The sequence below is a fragment of the Typopeltis vanoorti genome, chromosome 20 (assembly GCF_054136105.1).
Source record: "Typopeltis vanoorti isolate ZY-2024b chromosome 20, IOZ_Tvanoo_1.0, whole genome shotgun sequence".
Lineage (NCBI taxonomy): Eukaryota > Metazoa > Arthropoda > Arachnida > Uropygi > Thelyphonidae > Typopeltis > Typopeltis vanoorti.
The window spans coordinates 42,858,553-42,873,735 of NC_143568.1; the positions used below are offsets into that span (position 1 = coordinate 42,858,553).

A 15,183-nucleotide genomic window follows, 5' to 3' on the forward strand; every position below is an offset into this window, starting at 1 on the left:
CTAAAATAAAAATCTTTAATTTACAAAAAGAAATACAAATATATACAATCAAATCAACACAAGTGCCAGTATATGGAAGTAGCAGCAAACTCCTACTGAATAACCTACTAAAACTTTATCAACAGTTTTATCACTTCAGAACAACTTTGCTTCTATGGGAAAGCTTCTGAATTAAAAACCATATCAGTAATTTCAATAACTTGCAAGACTGAGAATCTTAAATTAAGTAACATAAGCTTTACTCTGCCCATTTCTATATGAAGTACATAGTAGTAAAGTTTCTTTCAGCTTTAACTGAATTAAATACTATGTGGATTAATGACTACTAAAAACTTCACTTATCTCTTTATACAAGTATATCCTTTCTGTCTTCATACGTTGAAGGCATAGAAAGTACAGTTTTTCTTCTGCTGTGTTTCTTTCCTACTCCCTAACAGTTGAACACGCAGAAACATTCAATAACATTCTTTTCACTTCTGCACATGCTGGAAAATATAACTGAGTGACTTCTGCTACAGTCCATCATTCTGCACTGCCATTACTGCTTTCAGGACTGTGCTTGGAGAGATGAATTTCTTTTCATAGTGCAGGAAAGTTTCTTTAATTATAATTTCAGAATGAAATAGGTAGAATTTATAACAGTTCTTCCTTTTACAATCTTTTATACACTAAGGTAAGCCCATTTAATCACCTCCAATAATTTAATGGTAACTGTTGCTTCTCTCTTAATTGACAACTACATTTTGGAAATTCTCTGATTACAAACAATACCAACATTTCGACACTTGGTGGCTCAAAAAATTATAATTAATCTCTACCATCTTTTAATAAATTTATTTAACATCTAAGCAAGCCTTGAAAGACCAGAATAACATCTCAAATTGTCTTGCTCGTGACATTTAAAAAATAATAATAATAATAAAAAACATGTTTAACTTATAAGATATCTGAATTTCAATGCGGATATCTTACAGGGTACTAGTAGATGGAATTTTTTCATTTTAAGGAGGATGATGAGAGGACTTCCATAGAAGGTGAGAATGAATGCAATCAGGAAAGAGGTGAGAGCTAGATTTTTTTTTTTTTTCTCCTAGAGTGGCGCTTGACTGGAATGGCTTTCTTTTGGAGCATGAGTGCAGATAGTGTGAATGAATTCATCAGAAAGTAATGCTGGTGTGTGTGTGTGTGTGTGTGTGTGTGTGTGTGTGTGTGTGTGTGTGTGTGTGTGTGTGTGTGTGTGTGTGTGTGTGTGTGTGTGTGTGTGTGTGAGAGAGAGATATGTGGCCTTCATCAATGTGTTCTAGACCCTCTGAAAGGCTCCGAATTGCTAATGATAATAATTAGCAATCAAATTGAAATGAATGCTGTTTTGTAAAATCCCTGCTTATTCTGAAGGTATGTGTATAATGACATGAAAATAACTTTTCACTTTGATAAACGAAAAAATGATCATATAATTTTTATATAAACCAAGTACCTTGATTAAAGAACTTTACTCATTAATCATTTAGGTTATTGAGCTAATACCAGAAGGTACAAGCATTCCTGTAACTGAATCTAATAGGATAAATTACATCCACTTAATGGCAGATTACAAACTAAACAAACAGGTAAGTTTCTAAATGTAGTAACTATATAAATATAGACTGTCCGACCACACATGTGAGAACCTTAGCTGACACAAAGCCAAGAAGAGTCAATTCATGTTGAAAGGAATAAGGCGATGTTCAAATTTTTTATCAACATGCGAAATCGTGGTTTATACATAAAATTTTCCAACTGTTGTACAAACAAAATAGTTACTACTTTAAAAACTAGAATTTTCATAAAAGAAAAGCTAATTTTCCAACATAATAACAAACACTCATAATTGGCTACCCTATGATCAGAATGGATTTGTCTTCTTCTGCCATGTGCACAAGTGTCAAGGGGACTCACATCTGTGGTTGGACAGTATATATATATATATATATATATATATATATAGAGAGAGAGAGAGAGAGAGAGAGAGAGGGGCAGAAGAGGAGAGGGGTCTGGTTGAAAGCTTTTTTTTTTAATATAATGCTTTTAATATGTAATAACTATGTTACTTCTGTAACATTACTATTACAGTCAGAAGTATATTAAGAAAGAATCATGCTCTGTTTTGAAGTACATTGTCTTTCTTTCTCCATTCACATACAGAAACCTTGAAGTAATTACATTTACAGCTTTACAGATTTATTGAAATAGAGCTCCACCATAATAGCCTTGACTCTGTCTGTACCATCAGTTCAAACTGCTGACTTATAGGAAATGTGCATTTTCTGAAAGACGGTGTTAGATTGTGATAGAGTGGAAAATTATGTATTCCTATCTTATCACAGTCTAACATGCTTTTCCAAACAAAAGAATGAGATAAATACAATAAATTGCCTCTAAGTGTAGAATAAGTATTATGTATATATAAATCAAGTGTGTTCTGTTATGAAAAGGTTAAATAAGTATGTGTTTAGTGCCATTCACAAATGTGAGTAATTTAGTAATGAAAATGTAAAACATTACCAGAGCTTTAGAAATTAACTTGTGTAAAAGAATTATAAAATGTAAGCACAAATTCAACAGTTGGGGGGAGTCAAGTCCAAAGGTTACAGAGTCGTAACGCGAGGGAGCGGATCGCACGTCAGTGTACGTGCAATGAGTAGGGCAGAGAATGGACGCCGTGATGTAATAGCAAGTGTGAGTCGGCCAGACATCGAAAAGGGCGAGAATCGCCGAGAAGAATAGGGGGAAATATAAGGGTCATGCGACCTGTAACAAGGCTTTTCTTTCCCTGAATTTCCTGTGTGTTCGTCCCTCGTGGTGGCGGAGAGGGTGACGGTGCCTCGATGTCGGACGGCTCCCGATAGGCAGCTACGGTCTTGGCGGCCATATTCTCCGCGAAAAGAAACAAGTCTGGCTGTCCACAGAAGGCCAGTTTCCTGTGAATCTATGAAGCACTAAAGAGCCGAAAAGGGAAGATAAGTAGACTTTGTTTGTGTTTAACAGAATATGTGCCATGTTAATATGTTATGGAAAAGGAACATTAATGTTATAGGATAAGATTGTATTACTATCAGTTCAGAGGGATATTGAATTTAATCTTACTATCTGTCGTTGTGTTTAAGTTCGCTTTTATATTGAATGAGATTAAGGAAATGTTAGAGTAAAGAATTGGTAAAATATAAAGAGATTGTGAAAGATATGAATGTTATCTTGTGTGGTCTGACAGAGCTACGGAGTTTTAGATTGATTGTGATAATAGTACATGATTAATGCATTAGCGAAGGTTAATATAATTCTTACTTTAGGAAGCTACTGTATAATATTTTATAAGTGTAATAATAGTGTTTGAATTTTATATACCTTGATTGAAACTCCCTTAAGATGGGATTTAATTTAGTGTTATTATGTGTATCAACTTTTGAGTATAATAAACCTTGCTATTGATTCTAACAAAGACTTTCTGTGATTTCTGGAATCCGATGCACCGCTTATAAAATATTAATGCGAACCTATGTGGGATATTTGAAAAGGGTATATTTTGGCCACGTCTGCAGAGTTGATAGGTATCATTAAGTACTGTCCTGAGATTACCTCTTGGTTGTTAATGTTTAATAATCTAATAGCGCTAAGTGGCGCAGCGAAACAAATAAATTTCTTGGCGTTTTACGAGAGGTAAATCTTAGACACTCTGATACTCTGGTACTGCCTCTATCTCGAGGAAATTCCATTGTCCCTCAGAGGTACCACGTGCTGCCCGATAGTGTATTACGGAGATAAAGCAACAAAGGTTAAAATAGTTGTGAACAAGAATAGGACGCAACATTAATGGCGCAGCGGTAGGATAGTTATAATAAGGAAGAAAAAGTTACAACATAAATGGCGGTAGGATATTGATAGAATAAGGTTAATACAGAAGAAGGTTTAGGTTAGAAAAGATTGAATAAAATACAACCATATATAAATAAAAGACAAGAAATGGTTACAACAACGGTATATCTAACGCACATGCATTTGGTATGTGTGTTAGAGAATATGGAAGCTATTGCCATGAATATTGAAAACATTACGAAACAATAATAGTATTTGTCCATGGCAGGTTTGCATTCCCTCCTGCAACCTAGTTTTGCATTCTCTCCTAGCTTGTCAACTACAGAAGTATCTCCATATCTGCTTGCAATTGTTTAATGCACACAGAGCATTCCACTCTAATTTCTTACCCATCTATACTGATAGTCCAAGATCTGTTCGCTGTACTGCTGTTTCCTGACATTACTATCTCCAAACAGATCCCACTTAATTGTAGTAATTATACAGCAGAGTTGCATGCCATTCAGCTTGCACTCATACACATAAAAGCAAACCTCTACCAAAAGTGTGTAATTTATACATACTCATTGGGTTCTTTACAGGCTGTCTCCTCCCCTGTGTTATAATCCACATCCAGTGTTTTGTGAGGTTTTATAACCATTGTACAAAATGAACATCCCTTAATTTTAATGCTCAGTTGTGCTGGTTCCCAGCCACATTTTAATTAAAGGAAATGAGACGGCAGATGTTAGATCTGATCAGCTCATACTTTTCAGTGTGCTGTTTGACACTTACCATATACAGACTTTAAACAGTATATATGATGAAAGCTAATTGCCCAATGGTGGCCATCATGGCAGGAGGCACTGACAAACATATTACATGAGATTAAGTTTGAAATTTTGCAGTCTAGTCAGCATAGAAACAGAAGAGAGACAGGAAGCTGTTCTTGCTAGGCTCCACATAGCTCATAGTCATCTTACACATTATTTACTGAGAGCTGATGACCCACCTGTATGTGAAAAGTGCAACAAACATCTCACCATTTGTCACAACTCTGTGTAGTTCGCATTGGAAGCAAGCAGAATTATCATATTATTATTATCACCAGAGCTGATAAAGATAACATCGCTATTCTAATTGATACAACAGATATTATAATCAGAAACTCAATATTTTACTTAGAGATCAATTAACCTATGGTATAATTAGCAGAGAAGACCCAACTCAAAGCCATATAAACAAATTAAATGAATTATGACCAAATTTCTTGGTATTCATCTACTTATTGAGAAATTGAGGGTTCATCATGCTCATCTCTTATTTATCTATGGTCTTCCCAAGATGTAAAAAGAAGGTTATCCATTATTTTCTATAGTTGATTGCATTGACTCTTTCGTATATTTTGCTAAATCTTTCTGGTTTTCTTTAAAGTCTTATATTAAAAGCAAGACTGACTTCAGAGATGTTTGCTGGACAACAAAACTTTTTTTTTCAATATAATGTAATATCACTGTTCATCTATTTCATCTATATACTATTCCAAGAAACTTTTCTATTCTTGCAGGCCAATTTCCCTGTGGAAATTGACAAGTTATTTAAATTCAACATTGATTCAAGCTATATCACATGACAAAATAAGTTGTACAAGCAGACAAAGAGAACAGTCAGCAGTCCTATTTCAACCTTCGATTGAATGACTGTTATGGTACATCTGAAAAGTCAACTCTTTAGTACCATTTTTTCTCACCCTTCTATTTAATTTATCTTTATAGATGATATCTTTACAGTTTGGTCACACACAGAAACAGAATTACTATAATTTCTGGATAAAATGAACTTCATGTACTCCTATATCCAATTCACTACTGGATATGAATCTAAGCTTTCCCCTTCTGGACACTTTAATATCCTCGCACTTCTACAGCCAGTATTCAATTATTGTTTTATCAAAAACCTTCCTTGTTTGGCAGATACATCCACCCATTCTTGCACCACCTTCATTATCATTATTATTAAGAAAGACCTCCAGGGAGTCTTTCTTAAGTCTCTCCCGAGACTCATCAAGGGAGGCCACATACTACACACATCAGCTATCATACTTATTCTTGAATTCATTCATGCTGCTTGCACACAACATCCAAAGGCAATCCATTCCAATCATGCACCACCCTAAGAGAAAAAAATCTAGCCCTCACCCCCTTCTTAGCGGCCTTCATTCTCAGCTTCCAAGGATGCCCTCTCGTCCTTTCCCCACCCTCCATAAATGGAAAAATTTCATCAATTGAAATCTTGTATGACTCTTTCAGAAGTTTGTAAGTCTCAATCATATCTCCCTTCTTTCTCCTGTCTGCTAGTGTGCCGTCTACAAATTCTCAATCTACCTTCATACTCAGTATTCCACAATCCATATATTATTTTTAACACTCTCCTTTGTATTCTCTCCAATATATCAGAATCACAACAGAAACCAGGAGACCAGACCTGCGCACAGTAGTCCAAGTGAGGTCTTATCAAGGCCTTGTGAAGAGCAAATAACATCTTTAGCTTTACATGCAATACACCTGCGTTTCTTCATTTAGTGAAGAGGTAACAGTCAGTTCAATGTTGCTTACACTAGGTTGATAGCTTTTAACAAAATGGGCACTCATTAACTGAACAACCTATTCTGCATCTGTAACCCTCATGCCATTCAGGATTTAGAAGAGTTATTGTTTCAGCATTGCAATTATCTTTTGAGCTGTATTTGCAATTTTTGCCACATGACCCCTAAACTTCAACTTCTTATCTATTAACACTCCAAGATCCCTAGTCTCATCAGTTTCTTCTAGCCTAATCCCACCAATATAATACGACATTGGATATCTAATCATGCCGAAGTGAATAACTTTACATTTACTGACATTAAACTGATTGAAATTCCAGCCTATTCAAATCATTCTGCAAGTACTGCATCTCAGCAGCATTCCTGATTACCCTACCTATCTTTGCATCATCAGCAAATAGCTATACGTTGCTTGTCAAATCCTTCCCAATATCATTAATGTACAGATTGAATAACAGTTGGACCAAGCAGTGATCCTTGTGGTACACCACTAGTTACCTTAAATCTTGCAGACTCACATCCCCTGTATACCACTTTTTGATATCTGTCAGTCAGCCATCCTCTTATCCATGCTAATATTCTATAACCTAGACACATTTTTTCCAATTTATGCAGCAGTCTGCCATGCTGTATTCTGTCAAAAGCCTTAGCAAAATCCAAAAGTGTCATGGTGTATCCATTCCCCCTTGTCTAGTTCAATGGTAACATTGTTATAGAATGTGAGCAAGTTGCTAAAACATGACCTTCCCTTAGTAAATCCATGTTTTTCATTGCAAAGTAGAGATTCACTGTCAGCCCATTTCTGAATGCGAGCCCTAACCAATTTTTCCAAAATCTTCACCACCACTCCTGAGATACTAATTGGAATAGCTGGATACATCAGTCTTTGCACCACCCTTGTGCAATGCAATTACCATACATTCCTTCCATTTCTGTGGAATCTTCCCTTGTGAATCCTTCACAAGGGAAGATTCCTTGTGAATCTATTGTAACGCTCACACCATTCAGGATTTAGAAAAGTTATTCTTTCATATTCATTCTTTCTTTTACTTGCAGCATATCGATAGAATTCTTGTGGGTTTTCTTTAGCATGCAGTTCTGAGACTATTAAACAGCCTGGTCAAAGGAATGGCCAGTTCAGCTGAACTGGCCATTTACTCTTTTAGCACACATGCTGATTTGCCATCAGTCCCTATTGCTGAATTCTTATTCAATTTGTGCAACAGCTCTAATACCTCATCCTCATACACCTGCGTTTCTTCATCTAGTGAAGAGGTAACAGTGAGCTCAATGTTGCTTACACCAAGTTGATAGCTTTTAACAAAATGGGCACTCATTAACTGAACAACCTATTCTGCATCTGTAACCCTCATGCCATTCAGGATTTAGAAGAGTTATTCTTTCATATTCATTCTTTCTTTTACTTGCAGCATATCAATAGAATTCGTGTGGGTTTTCTTTAGCATGCAGAGCCGCTTTCTTTACATACTCAGACTTTGCTTTCCGTACTTTTCTAGCTCGCTGCTTATAACATTCATAACGGACATCATCCTTATGCACAAGGTATTCCTTCCACATCGTCCTTTGCTTATGAATCTCTTGCTTAATAAGATTACACATCCATTTGACTCCTACTCTATTTATTCTTTGAACTCTTGGGACACATTCTGATATTGCATCATTCAAGTGTTGTTTAAATGCTTCCCATGCACTCTCAATATTCTTTCCATCCAGCACCCGATCCAATTCCACTGAACTCGGTATACTCCTCAGTTGGTCATAATTTCCTGCTTTGTAGTTCAGCATGTAACCTTTTGTGAATGGAACATAATCACTTCTCAAGTGAATACCGCATGATCACTGTCACCAACCAGAGGTAGAATTGTTACATCTTTAACTGAAACGTCCTCTGATACTATAATCAAATATAACACTCTTTGCCCTTGAGTTCCTTCTGTCACATGCTGCTTGAGGAAGTTGTACCACAACAGCTCGATAAATGCATTTTCATTCTTATAATGAGATTCTACTGCTACCCAATCAATATTTGGATAATTAAAGTGGCCCATTATGATTACTCTTTTCGCACTCATCTTTTCTATTTGGTGATGCATTTCTTCATTACTAGCAACCAATCCGCCTGGTCTGTAACAACACCCCACTATATAATTAGTCTTGTTAGATTCCACCTCACTCCAGATTGCTTCAAACTTACTGCTACGTGAAATATTGTTAGTAGTATTACTATAATCATAGGTCTCAACTCGAACTGGATTCAAGTCATCCAATATCATTAGCAGCACCCCCCCCTCCTCTCCTATCCTTTCTCTTCTTCCTAAAAATACGTGTACAGACATAATAATCTACCTGCTTGTTCTTTTGTATTGTCTTGTCTGCAGTCTGCATGACACAGTTGGACAACTTACAGATCTGTATTATTCTCTAATGGCTTACACATGTAGACATCTTTGCACACATATGATGGGGTCCGAACGGGACGAACACAAACCCAAAATCATTCTCTTCTCATCAACATTTCCATGACAAAGCCCATTCCTGTCATTAACACAGTTATATAACATTGTGCACTTGCACTCACATTCACACCATTCCTCCCTTTATAATTTAGTTTCCCTGACTCTCTGTTAGGTCTCATACCAGTTATTAGTTCTTCTAGACTCCTCATAAAAATGCATTCGGGTGTAAGCCATCCCTCTTATAAAATCCAATCTTCCCTCAAACTCACTCCACACATCCAAAAACTCACATCCATTCCTTCTACATAGCCTACGCATCGAATCGTTTGCCATCATAGTCCTTCTTCTTAATTCATTTTTATCATAGCGAGGTAAAATACTAACGATTTTCACTTCTTCACTCTTGCCTCTTCCGACAACCCTTTCGTATCCTCTCTTATACTGAATGTATCGCCAGTTGAATTGTTCATACCTACTACAACTATGATTTAGTTTACTTTTCTGTTTTTGAATTGCTTCCTTTACATTCTTAATTTTCACTCTAGGAAAACTCGATGTTATAACTCGCTCATTTATAGCATGTTTTATTATAGAGTCACCATACCAAATAATTTCTTTCTTTTTACTAACAATGTCACTTACCTGATTTCCATTATTTCCTGACTTACATACCTGTTTCCTTGCTTTGTTGTTTCTTTTTTTCCTTCTGTTCATTTAAACGCCTCTTGGCTTTTTGCAATTCTCTCATCATCTTTCTGATGATCTGCTTCAACTTCGCTATTTTGGAGGTTAATTCATTTTCATTAACCTCCTCAATAACCTCATTAGCAGGGCTAACTTTCTTGTTCTTGCCTGTGGCGCTTTTTTTAGCATTACATTTTTTGCCCTTTTTTGGTGCCATTTCAAACGTATACTAAATATTGAAATATCTAATAAAAATATGTGATTAAAATACTATATACACTAAATAACACTAAAATCTACACTAGTATACTACAAAATATTTATTGCGTTTTCTAAGGGAAAACGCAATAAAAACAGATAAAAATCTCCAATTTCACAGTAGCACCAAATTCGCCAATCAACCACAATGTATCGATTATGTTACACTCATCACAGAAAACAGGTATTATCAAACCATTTATACATCGAGCTCCCTCCATCAGTTATGCTGACTGATTTCTGTTGGAAGAATAAAATAAAAATCTCCATGACTACAAATGGATATAGCCAAGCTGCTACCCAAAAAATTAATCTATGGGTGCTATATCTCAACCAGACTATAGTGTGATGTAAAAGTTTATATACCCATTTAGAAACTATTTCTTACTATCCACCAAAAATAAATTACCACTTCTTTCTTGCCTGGTGTACTCTGTTCATGTTGACTTTATCATTTTGAATTATCAGGACTACATTGCATTCCTGAAATATGAATTTCAGGAATTTGATGTAGTCCTTATGTTCTTGAATTCTACTTTCAGCAGAAAGGCCTGACTATCCAAAGTAAACAAGTCTTGGCCTTCTTTACATGTCATTGAAACCAGACACAGAATTCTTTGGAATCAAAGTTTCTGCACTGCAATCAATTTAAATTTGATTGTTTTCTCTTTAAAATTTGCATCTGAATAGCAATCATCTGATTGCATGCTTGTCTCAGTTTTATGAAGTAATCACAATTAACTGTTCATAATTATTATTTTATTATTATTATTATTTTTTTTTGTAATAATGAATCAGTTATGTAACCCTTTATTTGAATTACAAAACTATTATTTTCATTGAATTCTAATACCTCTATTTCTTCAGCAGTGACCAAAATACAAGTAAACACATAATTCATGACTTTTCCTGTGATTCATGTTGGCTTGATAATGTTGTCAGCTGATCTTCTCTTCTCTCCTTGACATCCTTGTAGCAAGGAAGCCATGTATAGAAGTTAATAAGCTCCATTATTGCTGGCGTAGACTTCTGTGGCTAATTGTTTCAAAAGATATATTTCGGCGATTACACCACTTTTTTTTTTTTTTTTTTTTTAATTCAGTTATTCAGTTATATAGAACACTGAAATAATAGTTCCCGACAAGTTTCGTAAATCGTAGGATTTACATCTTCAGGGGGTAAATAGTATAACTTAAAGTTTAAACAAGAGAATTAATAAATACAAATCGTAACCGTCTGGCTATTCATAAAACTCAAATAACAGAATGCAGATATATAACGTTATTGACGTTGAACAATACTGGACGATGTCATGTGTTCTTGTTCTCGTTCATACAGTCCGAGCTCAGATTGAGGTAGATTTTTTATTAGAGCTGACCACACTTGATGGAGAATTAAACCTTTATTTTTATTGCATTGGGTTGGGTTTTTTAGCATATTATATGCTAAAAAACCCAACCCAATGCAATAAAAATCAAGGTTTAATTCTCCAAGTGTAGTCAGCTCTAATAAAAAAATCTACCTCAATCTGAGCTCGGACTGTATGAAACTCCATTATTCTTTACATGTTTTAAACATTGTTAACAGTATAATGTCTCCTCCTTTCATATATCTTGTTTAGCTTTCCTTTTAGTTACTGAGCAGTTTGCAGTGTCTTCCACTCTCATTTTATATTGTGAAGTACTCTTGCGTTTTTTCTTCTATCACTTTCATATTACCTGTTGTACACTCTCTCACTTCTTTCACATTGCTATCACATTTTCACATCACTACCATTATGCTCATATTCTTTCTTGCCTGCCATGTCAGCTAATTTAATCCTGTGTTAGAAATATTGCATTCCGAAAACTTCACATTTCTCTGTCTGCATAATTAGAATACTTTTGTGACAAATTCTCATGCCATTTTAGTCACATTTGTTAATGAATTTCTCTCTCTCTCACACACACACACACACACACACACGCAGACATTGCACAAAACCACTGATACCAAATTTAAATAAACGGTTAATGCTTTCCGTTGCTATGTTGCTACACATGCTATTGAATTGAACAACTAAATCTAAAAAGAAGAAAAATAAAATAAAATTTAAAAAATGAAAAGAAAAAGAAGAAAAGGTTGCACACTCAGCTATGTTCACATTTAAGAAAAACACTCAAACACTTACTAATACTTTTAAACTCTTTAATACTCCTCAGCTAATAACCATCGTATAAACCTTTATATTAAAAAAAATAACTACTTCATGACAACTACACATGTGTTTTAGTTAGTAAACACTCTCAAACCTAATTTCTCAATTTCGTTTTTGGGATTAGTATCTTTCTCACTTACTTTCTTTGCCCTTCATATTTTCCTATCTATATTTCTTTTTGTTTTTATACTTGTTCTATAGGAAGTAAGAATATAGGAAGACAGGTAATCTTCCTATATTCTTCGTTCTATTTCTACAGAGTCTTTCTTACTATCCTGTCTTCCAGATTACCATCATCACTCGGATCCAATGCCTCACTTTGCTATGTTTGCTATGCAGTGTGACCCATGAACATCTGGGGGGGGGGGGAATTCTGGTAGTCTTGCACTGCTTTGACTTCTACTTTGACAAGACAGGCAGTATTGGATGGCTTGGCCAGAATCAGTTGGCTAGTGGGCTTGCCTGTAAGGGTCAACAGTGTCATAGTGAGTGTCCTTCTCATGGTCCAGGAACAGGGCCTAAGGCTTACTATGGTGCTGGTATGGCATCTGAGATAGCCCTAGTGTTCCAATCCTGAGTGCAGCCATTGCTTGCTGGAGAGTGGGTGAGGAACTCTGATGCCAAATCAAATTCCCTTTGAGAATGTATAGTTTTCATCATCTCTGGGGTGCTTAAGGGTCAAAGCTGTATAACTGAGAGGAGACCTCCACATAGCCTTTAAAGGAATGTGGAGAACCGACCATGGCTTCTGACCTAATGTCCAATCCTCACCTTCTCATGGTGCACCCTGTTGGGTATCTACATGGATACTGAACGAACGAGGATGGGCTGGCAATTTGGGATTTAGTCGACCAAATTGTATTCTTATTGGTTAAACCAAAATAAAAAATGATGGTACAACATGACAAAATTTTATGCTGGCTGGAGCGTTGCCCTGTTAAACAAGGCCTCCGTTGTTTTCGCCAGGAAACCAGGGTGAACAGCGAAAAGTCAGTTACTGGAACTAATCTGAAAACACACCCCAACTCAACATCACCAGAGTTAAAGATCGGCACTATCAACATAAGAAGCCTGAATGGCAAAGAAATGGAGCTAGCTGAGGAATTAGATAAGTACCAGATCGACATAATAGGGGTGACTGAAACAAAAAAGACAAAAACTGGTGAGATCTTTCCGAGCAATAAATAGAAAATGTTATATTCAGGCAATGACAATCAAGGAAAAGAAGGAGTAGCCATAGTATTCAACACAAAATATGAGGCTAATCTTCCTGAATGGCAGGCAGTCTCAAGTAGAGTGATGTGGGCAATTATGAGAATGGGAAACTGGACAATGAGACTTATTTGTGCCTATTGTTCCTCAGAAGGTTCTACTAAGGTAGAAGTGGAGGAATTTTTTGATGCTTTAGAAAAAGCAACTGACACAATGAAAGTGGAAAAGTTGGCCCTTGTTGGGGATCTGTAGCAGAGTAGGAAATGATTGTCAGACATACAAAAATATTTTGGGAAAATTTTGAGAAAAGAGCAAAGCTAATAATAATGGCAAATACCTTTTGGATTTCTGCTCAGGACATGGACTGGTTATTACTAACACGATGTTCCAACATAAAAATGTGCACAAATTCATATGGAGAGAAGAGGCAAGGAATAAGAAGAGTCTCATTGACTATGTTATTGTTAATAGTGATGTTTTCTCCCTGGTGAGCAGGATAAAATTGAATTTCATATTGAAAAGAATAACATGTAAGAAAGTTTTAAAGTGAATAAAAGTTGAGCAGCTCTCAAATGTGAACTGTAGACTAACATAAACAAAGATTATTGAAGAAAAAAATGAAAGAATTTGAGAACAGGAACCAAACCTTGGAGATTCAATGGCAAGCCTTGAAGAAAACCCTGATTGATTCAGCCAGAAAGGCATGTGGTGAGGTTGTCTACAAGGATAGAAAAATCAGGACTCCATGGTGGACACAGGAAGTTAAAGAGGCAGCGAAGGAAAAGAAGAAATCATATCAAAGGTTCCTGGCTAATAAGTCAGATTTTGCTCTTAGAGAATACAGAGACAAATGTAAAAAAGCAAAACTTGTGTAAAACTAGCTAAATAAAAGTCATGGGAGGACTTTGGCAATAACATAGAAAATAAATATCAAGAAGTGGTAAGATATTCTGGTGGTTGTTGAAGAAGCTTAGAAATGGAGGAAAGAGGGCTGTAAAAGAGATGATAAAGGGAGAAAAAGATATCCTTGAAGTATGGAGTAATTACATCGAAAAATTGCTAAATGAAACAAGCAATGATAGCACAGTGGTAAAAAAACACTCAACAGGCATACAGTCAGGAATATATATCCATACTTGAAGCCATCAAAGGCTTGAAATTTAGAAAGGCAGCAGGAGTAGATGATATTCGACCAGAAATGCTGAAGTATGGGGGTATAAAAGTCTTACAGTGGCTGCACTGCATAGTTCAGAAAGACTGGACAGAGGTACGAATTCCCGATGATTGGAGTGGAGCTCTAATAGTGTCCATATATAAAAAGGGAAATAAAACTAAATGTGAGAATTATAGAGGTATTTCCCTACTGAGTGTTCCTGGCAAGATCTATGCAAGTATACTTGAGAAACGGTTGAGAAGAATTGTGGCATAGAACAAGCTGGAATCAGGCCAAATAGAGGCTGTCAGGATCAGATCTTCACTTTACAACAAATAGTCGAGAAAGCATGGGAATATAACAAACATCTGTATTTAAGATTTGTCGATCTGGAAAAGGCATATGACAAGGTGCCAAGAGAGAAGCTATTCAATACGCTACAGTTATATGGTGTCAATGGGGCATTATATCAAGCAATACTTAGTCTTTATTTGAGTTGTAAGTCAGCAGTTAGAATTGAAGGATGTACAGGGAGATGGTTTAATGTTAAATCTGGTGTGAGACAAGGATTTATATTATCCCTTCTGTTATTCATTATCTATATGGATCACATTATGAAGGAAAGTGGTATTAAACATGATATCAGAATTGGAGATGTTAATGTCAGCTCTTTGCTTTATGCGGACGATGTTATACTTCTGAATACATCCGCTACTACTTTGCAAGATTCCCTGACTAAATTGAATAACTGTTGTAATAGATATGG

The 15,183-nt window shown here is 35.8% G+C and overlaps 1 protein-coding gene across 4 annotated transcripts in view; it reads left to right on the forward strand.

The window, feature by feature from the left end:
* The window catches only part of LOC150095396 (ubiquitin-protein ligase E3C), a 662,747-nt gene that overhangs the window by 616,538 nt on the left and 31,026 nt on the right, over positions 1-15,183 (forward strand). For 3 of the 4 annotated variants that reach the window (XM_090409807.1, XM_090409808.1, XM_090409809.1), the window contains exon 22: positions 1,512-1,610. In XM_090409807.1, the coding sequence (XP_090265933.1) occupies positions 1,512-1,610 (99 nt within the window). Of the gene's footprint in view, positions 1-1,511; positions 1,611-15,183 lie in introns of those variants that run through there. The other variant, XM_090409810.1, reaches the window with a different exon arrangement.